Below are 23,463 nucleotides of genomic sequence, written 5' to 3'. Positions count from 1 at the left end.
GGTCCCCTCGAGCATGAGACTGAGGATTGAATAATGGAGAACAGGGAAATGGCAGAGACATTGAACAAATATTTTTTATTGGTCTTCACAGTAGAAGACACTAAAAACATTCTAATAGTGGATAATCAAGGGGCTAGAGGGAGGGAGGAACTTAATACAATCACTATCACTAATGAAGTAGTACTCGGTAAAATAATAGGACTAAAGGCAGACAAGTCCCCTGGACCTGATGGCTTACATCCTAGGGTCTTAAAAGAAGTGGCTGCAGAGATAGTGGGTGCATTGGTTGTAATCTACCAAAATTCCCTGGATTCTGGGGTGCCGCAGTCCCAGCGGATTGGAAAACCGCGAATGTAATATCCCTATTTAAAAAAGGAGGCAGACAGAAAGCAGGAAACTATAGACCAGTTAGCCTAACATCTATTGTTGGGAAAATGCTGGAGTCCATTATTAAAGAAGCAGTAGCGGGACATTTGAAAAAGCATAATTCAATCAAGCAGAGTCAGCATGGTTTTGTGAAAGGGAAATCATGTTTGACAAATTTGCTGGAATTCTTTGAGGATGTAACGAGCAGGGTGGATAAGGGGCAACCAGATGTGATGTATTTGGATTTCCAGAAGGCATTTGATAAGGTGCCACATAAAAGTTTACTACACAAGATACAAGTTCACTGGGTTAGGGGTGATATATTAGCATGGATAGAGGATTGGCTAACTAACAGAAAACAGAGAGTCAGGATAAATGCGTCATTTTCCGGTTGACAAACAATGATAATGGGGTGCCGCAGGGATCAGTGCAGGGACCTCAACTATTTACAATCTATATTAATGACTTGGATGAAGGAACCGAGTGTAATGTAGCCAAGTTTTCTGATGATACAAAGATGGATGGGAAAGCAAATTGTGAGGAGGACTCAAAAAATCTGCAAATGGAGAAAAATTGCAAAGTGCTGCAATAAAGAGGGACTTGGTCCTTGTGCATGAAACACAAAAAGTTAGTATGCAGGTACAGCAAGTAATCAGGAAGGCAAATGGAATGTTGGCCTTTATTGCAAGGGGGATAGAGTATTAAAGCAGAGAATCCCTGTTACAACTGTACAGGGTATTGGTAAGGCCACACCTGGAGTATTGTGTACATTTGGTCTCCGTATTTAAGGAAGGATAATACTTGCATTGGAGGCTGTTCAGAAGAAGGTTCACTAGGTAGATTCTGGAGATGAGAGGGTTGACTTAGGAAGATAGGTTCATTGAATATAGTTAAGGTGGAGATAAATAGATTTTTGAGCGACAAGAGAATAAAGGGTTAGGGGAGCGGGCAGGGAAGTGGAGCTGAGTCCATGATCAGATCAGCCATGATCTTATTGAATGGGGAGCATGCTTGAGAAGCCAAACGGCCGACTCCTGCTCCAATTTCTTATGTTCTTGTGTTGATGGTGAGCAGAACACCTATTATAATATCAACTTAAGATGTCGATACCTCACTTTGGTACGACACAGATACCCATTGTATTCAGAACCATGTTTTCATGACAGTACAGAAAGGATAAGCTTTCTAATTGCAGGCATGTAACTAAGTAAGGCATCAGGCTGTGGTTATATTGTAGATACCAATTTCTGTATTGATTCGCAGTCGGCAATAGCTTGTGCTTCCTGTCTGCAAATTTAACTCTTGTGGGCTGCCAGTGTGAAAAGCACACTGCTCTAAACTTCCAATTTCTATTTTTTAAAGAGAACGCAGACACGAGCACTCATTTTCTCAGAATATTTAACTAAACTCTGCTCATGTCTATCAAATTCCCAGGAGCTCCCAACAGACCATTTTGTCACTGTTTTAAAGTGAGCTTGACATAACGGTGCATTTGTATACGACCGTTCTCTTTCTCGTATCGCTGTGAAGTGGAAACTCCTTTGCTGCAATGTCAGTTGTCTTGAGAAATGTAGAAAACCGTTGTGTTCTCGGTCTCCAAATTAAGCTAATGTCAAATGCACACAGGTAGAGTTTCTGTTTGCCTGACAGAGAATGCACGCATCCCACTTACTGTAAGTCCAGAGAGCTTGGCTGCAAGTTGGCAAAAGTTTAGGCACAGGGTCCCAAGTGTGCAGATTAACAGCTTGCAGTGTGCAGCTGATCAGCACAGAACACTGATAAATCTCCCACTCTTTGTCAGGACCATCCAACCTATTTTCAAGTGTTGGCTTGTAGAGCTAAGTGAGAAGAATCCCAGCTCCAGTGGTATCCCAGACCTATCCCTCCAATCCAATAATAAACTAGCCTGACTGAGCAACACCTCACTGGTTCAGGTATCGAATTATCAAGTCTGCTTTTTCTTTTATTCATTCCTGGAATGTGGGCGTCTCTGGCGAGGCCGGTATTTATTGCCCATCCCTAATTCCCCCTTGAGAAGGTGGTGGTGAGCCACCTTCTTGAACCGCTGCAGTCCGTGTGATGAAGGTGCTCCCACAGTGCTGTTAGGGAGGGAGTTCTACGATTTTGACCCAGCGACGCTGAAGGAACGGCTGATAGATTTCCAAGTCAGGATGGTGTGTGACTTGCTGCAGAGGGTTGCCTTGTCTCCAAGCTTCTATTGCTAGGTATGTCATCTTGGACCTGCCTTGACCTCAAAGAAATCTTGCCTACCCACCTTCCCATCCCCCTCCCTCCCGCCCCCAAAATGAGCAGGCACTAGTTGGTTCTCTGGCTGGGAAGTCTAGAACAAGGGGTCACAGTCTCAGGACATGGGGTAGGAAATTTAGGACTGAGATGAGGAGAAATGTTTTCACTCAGAGGATGGTGAACCTGTGGAATTTACTACCACAGAAGGCTGTGGAGGCCAAGTCACGGAATATATTTAAGAGAGCGATGGAGAGATTTCTAGACACACACAAGGCATCAAGGGGTATGGGGAGAAAGCGGGAATATGGCGTTGAGATAGAGGATCAGCCATGAGCATATTGAATGGCGGTGCAGACTCCAAGGGCCGAATGGCCTACTACTGCTCCAATTTTCTATGTTTCTATGTCTTTAGGGGCCTGGTTACCTGAATCGGTGTATGTGATGCCGTGTCCTCTCTGGTCAACGGCTACTTGCCACGGTCCAGCATCATGTGTAACACTGAACATGATTGTTTTTGCAGAGTTTAAGAAGACTCTGGAGCAGGACATCAAGAGTGACACATCGGGACACTTCGAGAGGCTGCTGGTCTCCCTTATTCAGGTAATTTAGCGCAAATTGTGATGGATGAGGAAGTGGGTCTTCTCTTGCGTTTGATTTCTCACCACACCCATGCTCATTTACATCATCAACTTGGATTTCCGTAGTGCCTTTAATGTAGTAAAACATCCAAAGGCGCTTCACAGGAGTGTTATCAAACACAATTTGACACCGAGCCACAGAAGGAGATATTAGTACAGATGATAAAATGGAACCAAGTCCTTTTCACCAAACCAGTTATCAGCCAAATGTAGTCATGTAACTGTACCTGAAGTCTATGTGTCCCAAATAAAACTAAATCTTTCTGCTATTTTTGGACTCTGTTACAATTGTCACAATGGCTGTACGTTTTTTAAAACCTGCGACCTCTACCACTGAGGAGGACAAGGGCAGCAGGCGCCTGGGAACACCACCACCTCCACGTTCCCCTCCAAGTCACACACCATCCTGACTTGGAAATATACCGGCCGTTCCTTCATCGTCGCTGTGTCAAAATCCTGGAACTCCCACCCTAACAGCCTCCCTCCTTCAGCCCAAGACTGCAGCAGTTCAAGGTGGCTCACCACCACCTTTTCAAGAATGATTAGGAATGGGCAATAAATGCCGGCCTTGCCAGCGACGCCCACATCACAGAACTAATTTTTATTTAAAGTCAATTTCCTTTTCAATTTTTGTTCCTTTCTCATCACCTTCCCTAGTAACTGGTCCGAGCATATATGTCATTCATTTCCCACCAGTCAGTTATTCTGACTGATCAAATGACATGCACCATCTACAACTCACCAATGGGTTACATTTCATATATGGAACCAGCATCGCGATTAAAAGCTTTGGATAAGCTAGACGTGACTTAAGGCTCAATGACGTGTTACCTGGGCAGTTGTTAAAAAATCCCAGCCAGCTCTGATCTGATACGGAAAGATATTGAGAAGTGCTGTAAAGAGGCGAAGAAGAAAAATGGACATGGGGCAGGAGGGGAAAAGGGGAACCGAGAAAGAGTGGGTTCACGCCATGGTTAAATAGAAGGGTTGAGTTAAATTTGGGCTCTACGGAGAGAAGGGGTAGGAGGAAGTTTTTGAAACCAGGAAGACAGGTGGCAAGATGGGCTTCATTACTGAGTGAGGCAGAGGGAACAGGAGAGTAAGCCTGGGAGCTGGATTATCATTATTTTCACTGGATACCATCTTTCAAAATTTGTAAAGGTGTAAAAATGCTTGCGTAAAACCCGTCCAATATTATTCGAAGGAGAAAAATGTTAGTATTTGACCAAATGTCAACCATCTCGCCATGGGCGAGGGTTAGTTGAAATTATTTTGGGACTCTGCGGACTGCAATCGATGAGCCCGTTGAGTTGCCATTGTGTGAAGCCACAGACTGACGACCTTCGCTGGCTTACTCTGCCCCGCCAAAGGGCGAACGGGATCCGTGTTGGAAGCTGTAACTGGAACTGTCTTGTTTGCGTGCGCACGCGCTGAAAGTGACCCTGTGTTTTTTGGATCACCGTTGATTCTTCTCTCCTGGTCCCCAGGGTAACCGCGATGAGAGCCAAAACGTGGATATAACGTTGGTTAAAAAGGACGCTCAGGTAAGTCGCAAGATTTATTGGCATCCATCACCTTGGTAAAGTCCTAATTGGTGTGGGAGTCGTGGGATTCCCAGAGCAGGCTGGACCCGCTGGGACTGTTGTCATGGCTCTATAAATATAAGTTTAGCGGGTCACAAAAAAACATAAGAACATAAGAAATAGGAGCAGGAGTCAGCCATTTGGCCCCTCAAGCTTGCTCCGCTATTCATGGCTGATCTGATCTTGGCCTCAACTCCAGCAGGCAGGGGGAGTGGAGCGGGCGGGGGCAGGGGGGTGGGGCGGGGGCAGGGGGGTGGAGCGGTGGGGGGGAGGGGGGTGGAGCGGGGGGGGGGGAGGGGGGTGGAGCGGGGAGAGGGGGGTGGAGCAGGGGCAGGGGGATGGGGCAGGGGGTTGGAGCGGAGGAGGGGGGTGGAGCAAGTATGGGGGGGGGGGGGTGGAGCAGGGGCAGGTAGGGTGGGGCGGGAGATGGGGGTGGAACGGTGGAGGGGGTGGAGTAGGGCCGGGGGGTTGGAGCGGGAGAGGGGTTGGAGCGGGGTGGAGCAAGGGTGGAGGGGGTGGAGCGGGGGCGGGGGATGGAGCGGGGTTCAGGGGGGTGGAGCAGGAGCGGGAGAGGGGGTGTGGAGCGGGGGCGGGGGTGTGGAGCGGGAGAGGGGGGGTGGAGCGGGGGAGGGGGAGTGGAGCAGGGGTGGAACGGGGGCGGGGAGGTGGGGCGGGGTTCAGGGGATGGAGCGGGAGCGGGGGAGGGGGGTGGAGCGGGGTTCAGGGGGGTGGAGCAGGGGAGGGGGGTGGAGCGAGGGAGGGGGTGGAGCGGGAGCGGGGGGGGGAGTGGAGCGGCGGGAAGGAGGTGGAGCGGACTGGGAGGGGGCAGCAGGTGGGGAGGGGAGAGCGGGCGGAGGGAGGGAGGGAGCGGGGAGGGGGTGCACGGCTTAGAACAGTGCTATTCTGAATTGATATTAAACAACACCGTTCAGGTAGTGTAAATGGAGCTTTACATAACAAATAGGAGCTTGAGTCGACCACACAGCCCCTGCCCAAGTCTGCTCAGCCATTCAATAAGGTCATGGCTGATCTTCGACCTCGACTGCCAAACATTTTCAATGCTAATTTTAATTATTTTTGAATGTGAAATGCCCCAGCTAATAGTGAGCCATAAAGGCCTAGTTTATCAGAAAATATTTGGCATCTTTCGAATAGAAACCTTTTCAAAGCAACAATAAGGTTGCTGGAAGCTTGTTTGCAACACTGCCAAGTATATTCTGCATATGTTAATAATAACTGTGTCTTCAAGCCCATTTGATACTGATAGAAAAGTGACTTTGGTTTTTACAAACGTCTGTGTGTTTTTTTTTTAAAGACTTTCGCGTGCTATATCATGTTCATAAAAAGGTTCTCTGCCGCTGCCGACAGGATCAGGGGCCGACTGTGTGGCCTGCAGAGACTGCTGAGCCTCCTTGGGTTAAAGCGAGCCTTGTAACAGGAAGTGTGGCAGAGACGCCAGTCAGACACTCCCACTCAAAGAATGCAGCCAGGGCTTCAGTTCCAAGTTGTAGTGCACAGATCCACACGAGTTTATCCCAAGCCCAGCTGTTGTTCTGGGTGGGGGAGGTGAGGCGGGGGGGGTGGTGGAGGGGGAGGAATTGCCTGAAACTACAGCCATACTTCATCCCTTCCTTTTTTTTTGAACCGGACAGGCTTCATTTTGAAAGGCTGCCACTTCAGTCTGAAGAGTCCCCTAGTTAAATGTAGAGTGTCAATCCTAACGCAGTCCCACTGAGTGTGAACCAAATCCACACCCCAACAATTGGAGACGATCCAGGCCACCGATGTTTTTTTCCTTGGTAGTAAGATCGAAGGCTTCCATTAATGAGTGCATCATTCGAAGAATTCTCCAAGTTGCACTTATTTATACATTTTCACATTTGTCAGCTGTGGCTCAGTGGGCAACACTCTCGCCTCGGAGTCAGAAGGTTGTGGGTTCAAGTCCCACTCCAGAGACTTAAGCACAAAAAACTAGGCTGACACTCCCAGTGCAGTGCTGAGGGAGTGCTGAACTGTCGGAGGTGCCGTCTTTCGGATGAGATGTTAAACCGAGGCCCCATCTGCCCTCTCAGGTGGACGTAAAAGATCCCGTGGCACTATTGCGAAGAAGAGCAGGGGAGTTATCCCCGGTGTCCTGGGCCAATATTTATCCCTCAATCAACATCACTAAAACCGATTATCTGGGTCATTATCACAATGCTGTTTGTGGGAGCTTGCTGTGCACAAATTGACTGCCGCGTTTCCCACATTACAACAGTGACTACACTCCAAAAAGTACTTCATTGGCTGTAAAGTGCTTTGAGACGTCCGGAGGTCGTGAAAGGCTATTTAAATCCAAGTCTTTCTTTCTTTACAAATCAATCTTGTAGGTTTATGTCCCTGTTTTGGTGTCACTATTTTACATTGAAACATTGGTTGCAAGGCATCACTGCATATCTGAGAGAGATTTGGGTGTCCTTGTGCAACATACACAGAAAGCTAGTATGCAGGTACAGCAAGCAATAAGGAAGGCAAATGGCATGTTGGCCTTTATTGCAAGGGGTTTGGAGTATAAGAGTAAGGAAGTCTTGCTACAATTGCATAGGGCCTTGGTGAGACCACACCTGCAGTATTGCGCATTGTTTTGGTCTCCTTATCTAAGGAAGAATATATTTGCCTCGGAGACGGTGCAACGGAGGTTCACTGTATTTGATATGTCCTTACTATACAGTATAAATGCACACGAGGCCCATGCTTGAGAGAAGGTCACTCTGTGACAGCAACTTTTATTCCAGCACTGAAGTGATGAAGGTGGGTGGAGCTTCCCCTTTTATACCTAAAAGTCCAGTTTAGGAGTGTCTCCCACAAGTTCACCACCTAGTGGTCAATGTTCTCACAGTGTACAACTAGTCAGTTTATACATGGGTTACAATGACAGTTAAATACATGACATTACTTCCCCCCCAAAGTCTTATTGGGATCACAGGTTAAGTCTCTCTCCTTTTGTAGAGCGCCTGAGTTGGGGCTCCGGTTGTTGGGCGCTGGCCTGAGTGTCTGCTGTTTGCGGTGCCTCAGGCCTGTCCGGACTGCCAACAGTGACTGGGCTCTCCTCCACTTGGTTCCAGTGGAGGAGTGAACTCTACGTCGTGTTCTTCCTCTGCTTCTTCTATGGGGTTGCTGAACCTCCTTTTTGTTTGATCCACGTGTTTGCGGCAGATTTGTCCACTGGTAAGTTTAACTACCAGAATCCTATTCCCCTCTTTGGCAATCACAGTGCCTGTGAGCCACTTGGGCCCTGCAGCGTAGTTGAGAACAAAGACAGGGTCATTGACATCAATACATCGCGCCCTCGCATTCCCGACGTGGTAGTCACATTGTGACCGGCGCCTGCTCTCAACAATTTCTTTCATGGTGGGGTGTATAAGGGATAACCTGGTTTTGAGTGTCCCTGTGAGCGAGTGTGGTCGGGATCTATTGGCCAACAGGAGGCGTGATGAGCAGCTTTGTAGGGAACCCCCTTGGATTCTGAGCATCCACTGTTTGATTATCTGCACTGCTCATTCCGCCTGGCCATTTGAGGCCGGCTTGAACGGAGCTGTTCTGACATGGTTGATACCATTTCCTGCCATGAAGTCCTGGAATTCAATGCTTGTAAAGCATGGGCCATTGTCGCTGACCAAGACGTCCGGTAGACCATGGGCGGCGAACATTGCCCGTAGACTTTCTACCGTGGCCGAGGATGTGCTTGAATTGAGAATGTCACACTCAATCCATTTGGAGTAGGCGTCTACTACAACCAAAAACATTTTACTCATGAAAGGACCTGCGTAGTCCACATGAATGCGTGACCATGGTTTGGCGGGCCAGGGGCTAAGGGGGGGCTTCCCTGGGCGCATTGCCCAGCTGGGGGCACGTGTTGCACCTGCGAACACAAAGTTCCAGGTCTGCATCTATTCCTGGCCACCAAACGTGTGACCTGGCAATTGCCTTCATCATGACAATGCCCGGATGCTCATTGTGGAGTTCTCTGATGATCATCTCTCTGCCCATCTGGGGCATGACTACTCAGTTTTCCCATAGTAGGCAATCAGCCTGAATCGGTCTGTGAAATGGTTTGAATTCCTCAGGGCATGCCCCGTATGTGGCTGCCCAGTCCCCATTAATGACACATTTCTTGACTAAAGACAGTAGCGGGTCTCTATTTGTCCAGACTTTGATCTTACGGGCTGTCACGGGTGAGCCTTCGCTTTCGAAAGCTTCCACAGCCATGACCATCTCAGCAGCATGCTCGGTGGTGGTTAATGGGAGCCTGCTGAGTGCATCAGTGCAGTTTTCAGTGCCCGGTCTGTGCCGAATTGTATAGTCATAGGCGGCTAACGTGAGTGCCCACCTTTATATGCGGGCCATGTTGTCGGCCAAAAGGGTCGTTAGGGGTTTGTGACCTGTCTCCAGCTCAAATTTTCTGCCAAACAGGTACTGGTGCATTTTTTTTTTTTTTACAGCATATACACACGCAAGCGCTTCCTTTTCTACCATCCCGTAGCCCCGTTCTGCCTGGGACAAACTTCTGGAGGCATAAGCTACCGGCTGTAACTGACCCTTGGCATTAACATGCTGCAACATACACCCGACCCCATAGGACGACGCATCGCACGTTAAAACAAGTTTCTTACATGGGTCATATAGTGTTAACAGAGCACGAAATTTGTTATGCTCCAACAATCTATCAAAAGCCCTTTCCTGGCTGACCCCCCAGACCCATTCACGACCTTTGCGTAGGAGCACGTGTAGCAGCTCTAACAGCGTGCTCAATTTGGGAAGAAAGTTACCAAAATAGTTCAGGAGCCCGAGGAACGAACTCAGCTCCGTCGTGTTACGGGGTCTGGGTGCTCTCTGGATCGCTTCTGTCTGCTGCTATCCTCATCCCCAGGAATTCTACCTCTGGAGCTAGGAAGACGCATTTCGCCTTTTTCAGTCGCAGCCCTACCCGGTCCAGTCTGCGTAGCACCTCCTCCAGGTTGCGGAGGTGTTCTTCAGTATCACAACCCGTGATGAGGATGGCGTCTTGAAAAACCACTGTCCTTGGAATCGACTTGAGAAGGCTTTCCATATTGCGTTGAAAGATCGCGGCGGCCGAGCGAATCCCAAACGGACATCTGTTGTACTCAAACAACCCCTTGTGTGTCGTGATGGTGGTCAGCTTCTTCGACTTACTCGCCAGCTCCTGGGTCATGTAAGCTGAGGTTAGGTCCAATTTTGAAAAAAGTTTGACACCAGATAGCATCGTGAAGAGGTCCTCCGCTCTCGGTAGCGGGTACTGGTCTTGGAGTGACACCCGATTGATGATGGCTTTGTAATCACCACCTATCCTGACCGACCCATCCGCCTTGAGCACCGGCACAATCGGGCTCGCCCAGTCACTGAATTCGACTGGCGAGATGATGCCTTCCCTCAGCAGGCGGTCCAATTTGCCTTCTATCTTTTCCTGCATCACGTACAGCACCGCTCTGGCCTTGTGGTGTACTGGCCTGGCGTCTGGGTTTATGTGAATCACTACTTTGGTCCCCATGAAAGTGCCAATGCCGGGCTGAAATAGTGAGTCAAATTTGTCCAGGACCTGTGAGCATGCTATTCGCTCCACAGAAGAAATTGCATTGACATCGCCCCATTTCCAGTTCATGACAGCCAGCCAACTCCTGTGGGACCGTCCCCCAGAACAATCCAGAGTGGCAACCTGTTCTCCGAATCTTTGTGGGTCACGACTACCATGGCGCTGCCTAGCACCGGAATGATCTCCTTTGTATATATCTGTAGCTGTGCGTCAATCGGCAATAATTTTGGCCTCCTGGCCTTGGACGCCCACAACTTGTCGAACTGTTTGATACTCATCAGGGACTAGCTGGCCCCTGTGTCTAACTCCATTGATACTGGGATGCCATTGAGGAGCACTTTCATCATTATCGGTGGCATCCTGGTGTATGAACTGTATATGTGCTCCATATGAACTCGCTGAACTTCAGTTTCCAGCGATTTTCCCCCAGTGTCCATTTGGCTTACATCGGGCCCATCCTCCTCGTACATCAACCTGGCTGCAGGCTTCCTGCACATACACGCCAAGTGACCGCTGACGTTGCAATTTCTTCAGGTGTATTGCTGATACCTGCAAGCTCTGGCTTTGTGTTTGCCTCCACACCTCCAACATGAGCCGTTGTTGGAAACAAAAGGCCCATTACCAGTCGATCGTCTTTGGCTGTCTGTGTAACTGTTTTTAAGCACACCATTAACAGGTGTTGATGGCCCCATTACTGGCCGCATTGTCCCTTGCGATGGCGTGAATCGCCGTTCAGCTAGCCATTGTCTCTATTGAATTGCCCCCTTTGGATTCAACTACATGCTCGGGCATGTCCGATTGCCCCTGTCTGCCTGGAGAACTGTGTGCCATGTTAACAATGTTGACTCCCTGTCCATTTGCTGCATTTAAACCAAGATTTTCGTCAAACATCATTCTGGTCTCTTCCTCCCCGAGATAAATGTCTGGGCCATCAAAGTCACTGTTTCCAGGGTCAAGTCTTTGGTCTCAATCAGTTTCCTGAAAACCCCAGCGTGCCCGATGCCCTCAATAAAAAAAAGTCTTGCAGCATCTCCGCTCTGCATGCATCTGGGAACTTACATAGGCTCGCCAGTCGCCGGAGGTCTGCCACGAAGTCTGGAACGTTTTGCCATTCTCACCGTCGGTGCGTGTAAAACCGGTGTCTCGCCATGTGCATGATGCTCGCCGGTTTAATGTGTTCCCCAATCAACTTACTGAGCTCTTCAAAAATCTTGTCCACCAGCTTCTCTGGCGCTAGAAGGTCCTTCATCAGGGAGTTCCTCCTGGACCCACAAACCGTCAGGAGATGAGCCCTGCGTTTGTTGGCTGAATCCTGTCCCACCATTCCTTAGAAACATAGAACATAGAAACATAGAAAATAGGTGCAGGAGTAGGCCATTCGGCCCTTCTAGCCTGCACCGCCATTCAATGAGTTCATGGCTGAACATTCAACTTCAGTACCCCATTCCTGCTTTCTCGCCATACCCCTTGATCCCCCTAGTAGTAAGGACCTCATCTAACTCCTTTTTGAATATATTTAGTGAATTGGCCTCAACAACTTTCTATGGTAGAGAATTCCACAGGTTCACCACTCTCTGGGTGAAGAAGTTCCTCCGCATCTCGGTCCTAAATGGCTTACCCCTTATCCTTAGACTGTGACCTCTGGTTCTGGACTTCCCCAACATTGGGAACATTCTTCCTGCATCTAACCTGTCTAACCCCGTCAGAATTTTAAATGTTTCTATGAGGTCCCCTCTCATTCTTCTGAACTTCAGTGAATACAAGCCCAGTTGATCCAGTCTTTCTTGATAGGTCAGTCCCGCCATCCCGGGAATCAGTCTGGTGAACCTTCGCTGCACTCCCTCAATAGCAAGAATGTCCTTCCTCAGGTTAGGAGACCAAAACTGTACACAATACTCCAGGTGTGGCCTCACCAATGCCCTGTACAACTGTAGCAACACCTCCCTGCCCCTGTACTCAAATCCCCTTGCTATGAAGGCCAACATGCCATTTGCTTTCTTAACCGCCTGCTGCACCTGCATGCCAACCTTCAATGACTGATGTACCATGACACCCAGGTCTCTTTGCACCTCCCCTTTTCCTAATCTGTCACCATTCAGATAATAGTCTGTCTCTCTGTTTTTACCACCAAAGTGGATAACCTCACATTTATCCACATTATACTTCATCTGCCATGCATTTGCCCACTCACCTAACCTATCCAAGTCGCTCTGCAGCCTCACAGCATCCTCCTCGCAGCTCACACTGCCACCCAACTTAGTGTCATCCGCAAATTTGGAGATACTACATTTAATCCCCTCATCTAAATCATTAATGTACAGTGTAAACAGCTGGGGCCCCAGCACAGAACCTTGCGGTACCCCACTAGTCACTGCCTGCCATTCTGAAAAGTACCCATTTACTCCTACTCTTTGCTTCCTGTCTGACAACCAGTTCTCAATCCATGTCAGTACACTACCCCCAATCCCATGTGCTCTAACTTTGCACATCAATCTCTTGTGTGGGACCTTGTCGAACGCCTTCTGAAAGTCCAAATATACCACATCAACTGGTTCTCCCTTATCCACTCTACTGGAAACATCCTCAAAAAATTCCAGAAGATTTGTCAAGCATGATTTCCCTTTCACAAATCCATGCTGACTTGGACCTATCATGTCACCTCTTTCCAAATGCACTGCTATGACATCCTTAATAATTGATTCCATCATTTTACCCACTACCGATGTCAGGCTGACCGGTCTATAATTCCCTGTTTTCTCTCTCCCTCCTTTTTTAAAAAGTGGGGTTACATTGGCTACCCTCCACTCCATAGGAACTGATCCAGAGTCAATGGAATGTTGGAAAATGACTGTCAACGCATCCACTATTTCCAAGGCCACCTCCTTAAGTACTCTGGGATGCAGTCCATCAGGCCCTGGGGATTTATCGGCCTTCAATCCCATCAATTTCCCCAACACAATTTCCCGGCTAATAAGGATTTCCCTCAGTTCCTCCTCCTTACTAGACCCCCCGACCCCTTTTATAACCGGAAGGTTGTTCGTGTCCTCCTGAGTGAATACCGAACCAAAGTACTTGTTCAATTGGTCCGCCATTTCTTTGTTCCCCGTTATGACTTCCCCTGATTCTGACTGCAGGGGACCTACGTTTGTCTTTACTAACCTTTTTCTCTTTACATATCTATAGAAACTTTTGCAATCCGTCTTAATGTTCCCTGCAAGCTTCTTCTCATACTCCATTTTCCCTGCCCTAATCAAACCCTTTGTCCTCCTCTGCTGAGTTCTAAATTTCTCCCAGTCCCCAGGTTCGCTGCTATTTCTGGCCAATTTGTATGCCACTTCCTTGGCTTTAATACGATCCCTGATTTCCCTTGATAGCCACGGTTGAGCCACCTTCCCTTTTTTATTTCTATGCCAGACAGGAATGTACAATTGTTGTAGTTCATCCATGCGGTCTCTAAATGTCTGCCATTGCCCATCCACAGTCAACCCCTTAAGTATCATTCGCCAATCCATCCCAGCCAATTCACGCCTCATACCTTCAAAGTTAGCCTTCTTTAAGTTCTGGACCATGGTCTCTGAATTAACTGTTTCATTCTCCATCCCAATGCAGAATTCCACCATATTATGGTCACTCTTCCCCAAGGGGCCTCGCACAACGAGATTGCTAATTAATCCTCTCTCATTACATAACACCCAGTCTAAGATGGCCTCCCCCCTAGTTGGTTCCTCGACATATTGGTCTAAAAAACCATCCCTTATGCACTCCAGAAAATCCTCCTCCACCGTATTGCTTCCAGTTTGGTTAGCCCAATCTATGTGCATATTAAAGTCACCCATTATAACTGCTGCACCTTTATTGCACGCACCCCTAATTTCCTGTTTGATGCCCTCCCCAACATCACTACTACTGTTTGGAGGTCTGTACACAACTAACGTTTTTTGCCCTTTGGTGTTCTGCAGCTCTACCCATATAGATTCCACATCATCCAAGCTAATGTCCTTCCTAACTATTGCCTTAATCTCCTCCTTAACCAGCAATGCTACCCCACCTCCTTTTCCTTTTATTCTATCCTTCCTGAATGTTGAATACCCCTGGATGTTGAGTTCCCAGCCCTGCTCATCCTGGAGCCACGTCTTCGTAATCCCAATCACATCATATTTGTTAACATCTATTTGCACAGTTAATTCATCCACTTTATTGCGGATACTCCTTGCATTAAGACACAAAGCCTTTAGGCTTGTTTTTTTAACACCCTCTGTCCTTTTAGAATTTTGCTGTACAATGGCCCTTTTTGTTCTTTGCCTTGGGTTTCTCTGCCCTCCACTTTTCCTCATCTCCTTTCTGTCTTTTGTTTTTGCCTCCTTTTTGTCTCCCTCTATCTCCCTGCATTGGTTCCCATCCCCCTGCCATATTAGTTTAACTCCTCCCAAACAGCACTAGCAAACACTCCCCCGAGGACATTGGTTCCGATTCTGCCCAGGTGCAGACCGTCCAGATTGTACTGGTCCCACCTCCCCCAGAACCGGTTCCAATGCCCCAGGAATTTGAATCCCTCCCTGCTGCACCATTGCTCAAGCCACGTATTCATCTGAGCTATCCTGTGATTCCTACTCTGACTAGCACGTGGCACTGGTAGCAATCCCGAGATTACTACTTTTGAGGTCCTACTTTTTAATTTAGCTCCTTGCTCCTTAAATTCATTTCGTAGGAACTCATCCCTTTTTTTACCTATGTCATTGGTACCAACATGCACCACGACAACTGGCTGTTCTCCCTCCCTTTTTAGAATGTCCTGCACCCGCTCCGAGACATCCTTGACCCTTGCACCAGGGAGGCAACATACCATCCTGGAGTCTCGGTTGCGGCCGCAGAAACGCCTATCTATTCCCCTTACAATTGAATCCCCTATCACTATCGCTCGCCCACTCTTTTTCCTGCCCTCCTGTGCAACAGAGCCAGCCACGGTGCCATGAACTTGGCTGCTGCTGCCCGCTCCTGATGAGTCATCCCCCTCAACAGCACTCAAAGCAGTGTATCTGTTTTGCAGTGGGATGACCACAGGGGACCCCTGCACTACCTTCCTTGCACTACTTTTCCTGCTGGTCTTCCATTCCCTCGCTGGCTGTGGACCCTTCTCCTGCGGTAAGACCAACTCGCTACACGTGATACTCACGTCATTCTCAGCATCGTGGATGCTCCAGAGTGAATCCACCTTCAGCTCCAACTCCGCAACGCGGACCGTCAGGAGCTGGAGGTGGACACACTTCCCGCACATGTAGTCGTCAGGGATACTGGTGTTGTCCCCGTGTTCCCACATGGTACAGGAGGAGCATATCACGTGACCGACCTGTCCTGCCATGACTTAACCCTTAGATACACTTAAATTGCCGACAACAATGTTAAAAGTTACTGACTAATAAAGAAAAAGAAAAACTACTCACCAATCAGCAGCCAATCACTTACCACGTTGGCTGTGACGTCACCTTTTGATTTCTTTCTAATTCTTTTTTGACTTCTCTCAGCTGGAGCTGCACCGGTACGCCTCTCTCGACGCTCCCCGGACTGCTGAGCCTTTTATAGGCCGCTGCCTCTCTCGACTCCCGCCTCTCTCGACGCTCCCCGGACTGCTGAGCCTTTTATAGGCCGCTGCCTCTCTCGACTCCCGTCTCTCTCAACGCTCCCCGGACTGCTGAGCCTTTTATAGGCCGCTGCCTCTCTCGACTCCCGCCTCTCTCGACGCTCCCCGGACTGCTGAGCCTTTTATAGGCCGCTGCCTCTCTCGACTCCCGCCTCTCTCGACGCTCCCCGGACTGCTGAGCCTTTTATAGGCCGCTGCCTCTCTCGACTCCCGCCTCTCTCGACGCTCCCCGGACTGCTGAGCCTTTTATAGGCCGCTGCCTCTCTCGACTCCCGCCTCTCTCGACGCTCCCCGGACTGCTGAGCCTTTTTAGGCCGCTGCCTCTCTCGACTCCCGCCTCTCTCGACGCTCCCCGGACTGCTGAGCCTTTTATAGGCCGCTGCCTCTCTCGACTCCCGCCTCTCTTTGCTTTGCTGTAGTCTCTCAATAAAGTCGTCCCAATCATCACCATCACAGTACACCTCTTCTGTGCTGCTAGTGGCCATGCTCACGTGGTTTAAATCCCAGTTTCTCGTCGCCAATGATATGTCCTTACTATACAGTACAAATGCACACGAGGCCCATGCTTGAGAGAAGGTCACTCTGTGACCAGCAACTTTTATTGCAGCAATAAAGTGATGAAGGTGGGTGGAGCTTCCCCTTTTATACTTGAAAGACCAGGTTAGGAGTGTCTCCCACAAGTTCACCACCTAGTGGTCAATGTTCTCACAGTGTACAACTTAGGTCAGTTTATACATGGGTTACAATGACAGTTAAATACATGACAAGATTGATTCTTGGGATGAGAGGGCTGTCTTATGATGAGAGATTGTGCAGAATGGGCCGATACTCTCTGGAGTTTAGAACAGTGAGAGGTGATCTCATTGAAACATATAAGATTCTGAGGGGGGTTGACAGGTTGGATGCGGAGAGGTTGTTTCCCCTGGCTGGAGTGTCTAGAACTAGGGGGCACAGTCTCAGGATAAGGAATTGGCCATTTAATACTGAGAGGGCTCTGGTGGGGGTGGAGTGTAGAATGTTTCAGTATAAGGGGTGTCGCAGTTGTGTGAGGTAGACTGGTTGGGCTGGATGCTCTTTGCCTTGCTGTCATTGTTCATAGGTTTATCTGTAACCTTTAGGGCTGCTGGCCAAGGGCCGTGTGGCTCTTTGTCGGCCGGCGCGTACACGATGGGCCAGAATGGCCTCCTTCTGCGCTGTAAGTTTCTATGAGGGGAAATTCCTTCACTCAGAGAGTGGTGAATCTTTGGAATTCTCTGCCCCAGAGGGCTGTGGACCCTGAGTCTCTGAGTATATTCCAGGCTGAGAGGAATAGATTTTTGGAGTCTACGGGAATCGAGGGATATGGGGATCGGGCGGGAAAGTGGAGTCGAGGTAGAAGATCAGCCATGATCTTATTGAGTGACGGAGCAGGCTCGAGGGGCTGTACGGCCGACTCCTGCTCCTAATTCTTATGTTTCCTCTCTTTTTTTCCTGCGCGGCCCCTTTAACTGGCTGTGCGGCCCATTAAGATTTTTACGCATGCGCAGTTTCTCCACCGAGCGGCCTGCGCAGGACCTCCAGACCGTTCCGCGGCCGTGCAGCTTAACGGGAATGTTGCTCGCGACTTTTGTCCCTGCTCATCCAGTGTGCAGGAAGTCATTGCAAGTTATGGGGCTGTCATCTTGCTGTCATTGTGAGGGAGTTAATCCAGGCACATGATCATCAGAAGTATAAAAGTATGAGGAAAGGTTGAGCAGGTTGGGCCCATACTCATTGGAGTTTAGAAGAATGAGAGGTGATCTTTTGAAATATGTAAGATTCTGAGGGGGCTTGACAGGGTAGATGCAGAGAGGATGTTTCCCCCCTTGGGGGAATCTAGAACTAGGGGGCATAGTTTCAGAATAAGGGGTCGCCCATTTAAAACGGAAATGAGGAGGAATTTCTTCTCTCTCAGAATCTTTGGAATTCTGTACCCCAGAGAGCTGTGGAGGCTGGGTCATTCAAAGGTGGAGATAGACAGATTTTTGAGCGATAAGGGAGTCGAGGGTTATGGGGAGCGGGCAGGCCAAGATCAGATCAGCCATGGTCTTATTGAATGGCAGAGCAGACTCGAGGGGCCAAATGGCCGACTCCTGCTCCTAGTTCTTATGTTCTTATGTTCAATCCTGTTGAAATCCCTGCCATTTATTGCCCATCCACTTTGCACTTTGACAGAAAAAATCAAAGAGCAAGTTATTATTTAAATGGAGAAAGATTGCAAAATGCCACAGCACATCGGGACCTGGGGCTACTTGTGCATGAAACACAAAAGGATAGTATGCAGGTACAGCAAGTGATCAGGAAGGCCAATGGTATCTTGGCCTTTATTGCAAAGGGGATGGAGTATAAAAGCAGGGAAGTCTTGCTACAGCTATATACGGTATTGGTGAGGCCACACCTGGAATACTCCGTGCAGTTTTGGTTTCCATATTGATGAAAGGATATACTTGCTTTGGAGGCAGTTCAGAGAAGATTAACTCGGTGGATGAGGGGGTTAATTTATGAGGAAAGGTTGAGTAGATTGGACATCTACTCATTGGAATTCAGAAGAATGAGAGGTGACCTTATCAAAATGTATAAGATTATGAAGGGCTTTGACAAGGTGGATGCAGAGAGGATATTTCCACTGATGGGGGAGACTTGAACTAGAGGGCATGATCTTAGAATAAAGGGTCGCCCATTTAAAACAGAGATGAGGAGAAATTTCTTCTGAGGGTTGTAAATCTGTGGAATTCGCTGCCTCAGAGAGCTGTGAAAGCTGGGACATTGAATAAATTTAAGACAGAAATAGACAGTTTCTTAACCGATAAGGGGTTATGGGGAGCGGGCAGGGAAATGGAGCTGAGCCCATGATCAGATCAGCCATGATCTTATTGAATGGCGGAGCAGGCTCGATGGGGCCATATGGCCTACTCCTGTTCCTATTTCTTATGTTCTTATCCCCAGTTGCCCGGACTTTGATACAACAGGGCAGTTACGAGTCAGCCACATTGGTGTGGGACTTGAGCCACACATCAGCCAGACTGGATAAGGACAGCAGGTTTCATTCCCTAAAGAACAATCCAAACTGGTCAGATTCTTTTTAGTGTCTAAACACCCCAAAAAATGTTGGCAAAGTTGATGCTTTCAAATGAAATGGTATTCAGAAAGCAAGGCCTGAGATGAATTTGGAGAGTTGGACGGTGAAGTGGTTTATCGCTGAAGGTCTAACTGTATTTTGTTGTGTTTAGGATTTGTATAATGCCGGAGAGGGGCGTATGGGAACAGACGAGTCGAAGTTTAACGCCATCCTGTGTGCGAGGAATAGGCCCCACCTGAAAGCAGGTAATTGGGTCGTTCTGACAGCCGCCTTGAAAAATAACTTGCCGTGAAAATCATAACTAAAATCAAGGTATCGTGAAATACCTGCCAGCAAACTTGGGCAGCCCCATTCGCACATTAGATCAGATCGCTTTGTCCCCGTTCTATCAAGGTGAATGGCAGACTTGAGCCATCGCGAGTCGAGCTGAGTAATTTTGTGTCTGTTCTATTAATCCTATTAACATCTAATGTATGGAATAATTGGCTCAAAAGTGATTGATTGGATTACATAGAAATTACAGCACAGAAACCGTCCATTCAGCCCAACTGGTCCATGCCATTGTTTCATCATCATCATAGGCAGTCCCTCGGAATCGGGAAAGACTTGCTTCCACTCTAAAAGTGAGTTCTCGGGTGGCTGTACAGTCCAATACGGGAATTACAGTCCCTGTCACAGGTGGGATAGATAGTCGTTGAGGGTAAGGGTGGGTGGGGGAGTCTGGTTTGCCACACGCTCCTTCCGCTGCCTGCGCTTGATTTCTTCATGGTCTTGGCGACGAGACTCGAGGTGCTCAGCGCCCTCCCGGATGCATTTCCTCCACTTAGGGCGGTCTTTGGCCAGGGACTCCCAGGTGTCGGTGGGGATGTTGCACTTTATCAGGGAGGCTTTGAGGGTGCCCTTGAAATGTTTCCTCTGCCCACCTAGGGCTCGCTTGCCGTGTAGGAGTTCTGAGTAGAGCGCTTGCATTGAGAGTCTCGTGTCGGGCATGTGGACAATGTGGCCTGCCCAACAGAGCTGGTCGAGTGTGGTCAGTGCTTTGATGCTGGGGACTTTGGCCTGTGCGAGAACACTGATGATGTTTATGCTCCACACGAGCCTCCTCCCACCGTACTAAATCTCACCCTATCAGCTTATCCTTCTATTTTGGTGACTGGCTCCCTCACCCACCTCCTGGCAGCCACCGTGGTGGGGGTCTTAGAAACAGACTTCTCCGGTTCAGGAGAATAAAGCTTGGGTAGAAGAAAGGTTGGAGACAAAATATTCAAATTTTAAAAAGCAGCAATTCTGAAACCTGGAAAAACACTCCAACAACCTCTTTCCCCACTCACTATTTTCTTGCTAATTTTCTCCCCTGCCCTTCCTCTCCTGAAGCCGTTGGCTCGTTGTGGTGGCCAAGTGCGAGCTCGGACCAAGAGGGTTGCCAGGTTATTTGAAAAGAGCGGGCATCATCAGCCAAGATCAACCCGACATCTCACGCATGCACACACACTTCCATGCGCTCTCACTCGCTCTTGCTCGTGCTCCTCACGCTCTCGCGCTCTCGCCAGACAGGAATGGGAACCCTGGCTAAATTTCCACTTCCCCACCCTAGGGGCGCGATGCCACCATTTCTCGTTCATCTGCCTCTGCCCACGTCTGGTATCCGCTAACGGCACAGATTCAAGATGAACTCGTGTGGCTCAGAGACTCACTTTAAGAACCTTAAGCTATTGCTTCATCAATAAAATATTACGGCATTTTGTGGCTAAAAATTCTGTTTTCTATTTCAGTGTTTGAGGAGTATCGGCTGGTGTGTAAATACGATATTGAGAAGACCATTATCCGGGAGATGTCTGGAAACCTGGAGAGGGGCATGCTGGCAGTGGGTGAGCCATCCTCGGTCTAATAGTGAAATATCTCACTGTACCTGTCATAGCTAACATGGTATTGCAGCTTTAATCAGGTCGCGTCGGCAGAGAAGGAAGATCTTCGACAACTAAACCAGGGCAAGAGGTTTAAGTTGGGAGGAGTGGAGAAAGATTTAGTGTTCTGATTTGTTGAGAGGTTTTAGGAGAAATCATAAATCAAAGGGAAATGTTGCATTGATACACAGAAACTATTGATGAGCTGGGATGGGACATACAGTTGATCAGACAGAGCTTCCTGAGTGCAACCATTAATGGTGCCAGGGTTGTGTTCGAACTCAAAACAAGATAGTTGTGTGATGCTTCCCCTGTCCGCAAGATGCCCCAATGCTCTTCCTAGCCAAGGAGTTATTTCTGAAGTGTCAAGTGTTATGTAGGCGAATAGGGCAGCCAATTTGCACACTGCAAACATGAATGAGAACATAAGAAATAGGAGCAGGAGTAGCCCACACGGCCCCTCGAGCCTGCTCCGCCATTCAGTAAGATCGTGGTTATCCGATCTTGGCCTCGACTCCACTTTGCTGCCAGTTCCCCACAACCCTTTACTCCTCTATAGTTCAAGATGACCTGTCAATCTGTTTTGGGCGGTGTTGCTCGAGGAACCTACGCTGGCCAAGACACCGGGACAACTCCCCTGCTCCTCTTCAAAGGGTGACGTGGGAATCTTTTCCATCACTTTGAAGAGGCAGACAGTTTGAACATCTCCTCCTGAAAGAGCACTGACAACGCAGCACTCCCTCAGTGCTGCACTGAAGTGTCAGCCCAGATAGTGCGCTCAAGCCGTAGAGTGTGGCTTGGAACCCAGGACCGACTGATTCAGAGCGAGAGTGCTATCACTGAGCCAGCACTTGCTGAAACGCAGCCAGTAAGTTCCATTTCTTTCATCGAGAAACCCTGTTTAAAGCAGCGGGGATGGTGGGTTCTATTTCTGAGGCTGGTAGCGAAGATTCCATTGTCCCAGTTTGCAATGGAGAGTATGGACAGCACCATTTTAATTTTTTCGATCAAAAAAGGGAAAGTTATCGAGGTGACGGAGAGTAGTTCAGTGTTGTATATTAATATGCACATAATACTTTTCCTCGTGTGTTTCCCTCTGATGCTTTCTGGATTCCCAGTTTGTGGGTTAGTACAGTGAAGTTTGCTACCGTTGTGTTTCCATTTGTCTGTGCATGTGCACTTTGTGTGTGTGTGTGGGTGTGTGTATCCGCAATAGGCAGGTTTAAAGGGGTGCTCCTTTTGTGAGAGAGAGTGTTTGGCCAATCCAACACGCAGGAGGGTAATTTATGGTTGAAGTTCGGTGGGCCGCACGCGCCCACATTAATGGTTCGTACTGACCGGGCAAGACTCAGCCACCAGCACTAAATCATCATCTTCAACAAAAACAACAACTTGTATTTATATAGCGCCTTTAACGTAATAAAATTGTCCCAAGCCATTTCACAGGATTGTTATGAGATTAAAAAATTGACGCACAAGTGAAAATTAGCGCAGGTGACAGAGGTAGGTTTTAAGGAGCGTCTTGAAGGAGGAAAGAGAGGCCGAGAGGTTTAGGCAGGGAGTTCCAGAGCTTGGGGCCCAGGCAACAGAAGGCACGGCCACCAATGGTTGAGCGATTATAATCAGGGATGCTCAAGAGGGCAGAATTAGAGGAGCACAGACATCTCGGGGTTTTTTGGGACTAAAGGAGATTACAGAGATAGGAAGGAACGAGGCTATGGAGGGATTTGTAAACCAGGATGAGAATTTTGAAATCAAGGTGTTGCTTAACCAGAAGCCAATGTCGGTCAGCGAGCACAGGGGTGATGGGTGAGTGGGACTTGGTGCGAGTTAGGACACTGGGCAGCTGAATCGTATAGTTGCTAGCTCTAGTCTCTGTACGAGGATAGGGTTTGGAACGTAGATTGACCTGGCTGCACCCGAGTGTCACCTTATCTTGACACCGATGAACGGAAGCCTTGAGGTTTTATGTTGCGGTTCTGTGGGATCTGTGTGCTCATCCAGCAATGTTTGTGAGCCTTTTTCGCACTTGGCTTGCTGCGCCGTCTTGTGGTGCTGGGCTGCCCTTGTCTCTGGAGGAAGTGCACAGGCAGTGCATGAATGAACATGGTTGCAGCATGAATCTCGCTGCTAGGTGGATGTAATAGAGAGCGCCACCTGGTGGGACCCCCTGCGCCACCTGGTGGACTACTGAGGTAATGCAACTGCTGCTGCAAATGCAATAAAGTCACATGATGTATTAGAGCCATCTTGTAGTCTGTGTGTTTGTGATGATGTAAGGCATATATCACAGTGGACTGGTTAAAGCAGATAGCATTGACTCATTTAAAAGGGCAGCTGGATGAGGAAGAAGAGAATGATGGAAATATATGGCGCAGAAGGAAGCCATTCGGCCCATCG

The 23,463-nt window shown here is 48.5% G+C and overlaps 1 protein-coding gene across 3 annotated transcripts in view; it reads left to right on the top strand.

Annotated features, from left to right (window-relative positions):
• LOC139234858 (annexin A4-like) overlaps positions 1-23,463 on the top strand; it is a 105,091-nt gene that overhangs the window by 72,430 nt on the left and 9,198 nt on the right. For all 3 annotated transcript variants that reach the window (XM_070865631.1, XM_070865629.1, XM_070865630.1), the window contains 4 exons: positions 3,134-3,213; positions 4,739-4,795; positions 19,311-19,404; positions 20,932-21,027. In XM_070865631.1, the coding sequence (XP_070721732.1) occupies positions 3,134-3,213; positions 4,739-4,795; positions 19,311-19,404; positions 20,932-21,027 (327 nt within the window). The remainder of the gene's footprint in view (positions 1-3,133; positions 3,214-4,738; positions 4,796-19,310; positions 19,405-20,931; positions 21,028-23,463) is intronic.

The sequence above is a fragment of the Pristiophorus japonicus genome, chromosome 22 (genome assembly GCF_044704955.1).
Source record: "Pristiophorus japonicus isolate sPriJap1 chromosome 22, sPriJap1.hap1, whole genome shotgun sequence".
NCBI classification, from domain to species: Eukaryota; Metazoa; Chordata; class Chondrichthyes; family Pristiophoridae; genus Pristiophorus; species Pristiophorus japonicus.
This window is presented reverse-complemented; position numbering and strand designations above follow the sequence as displayed.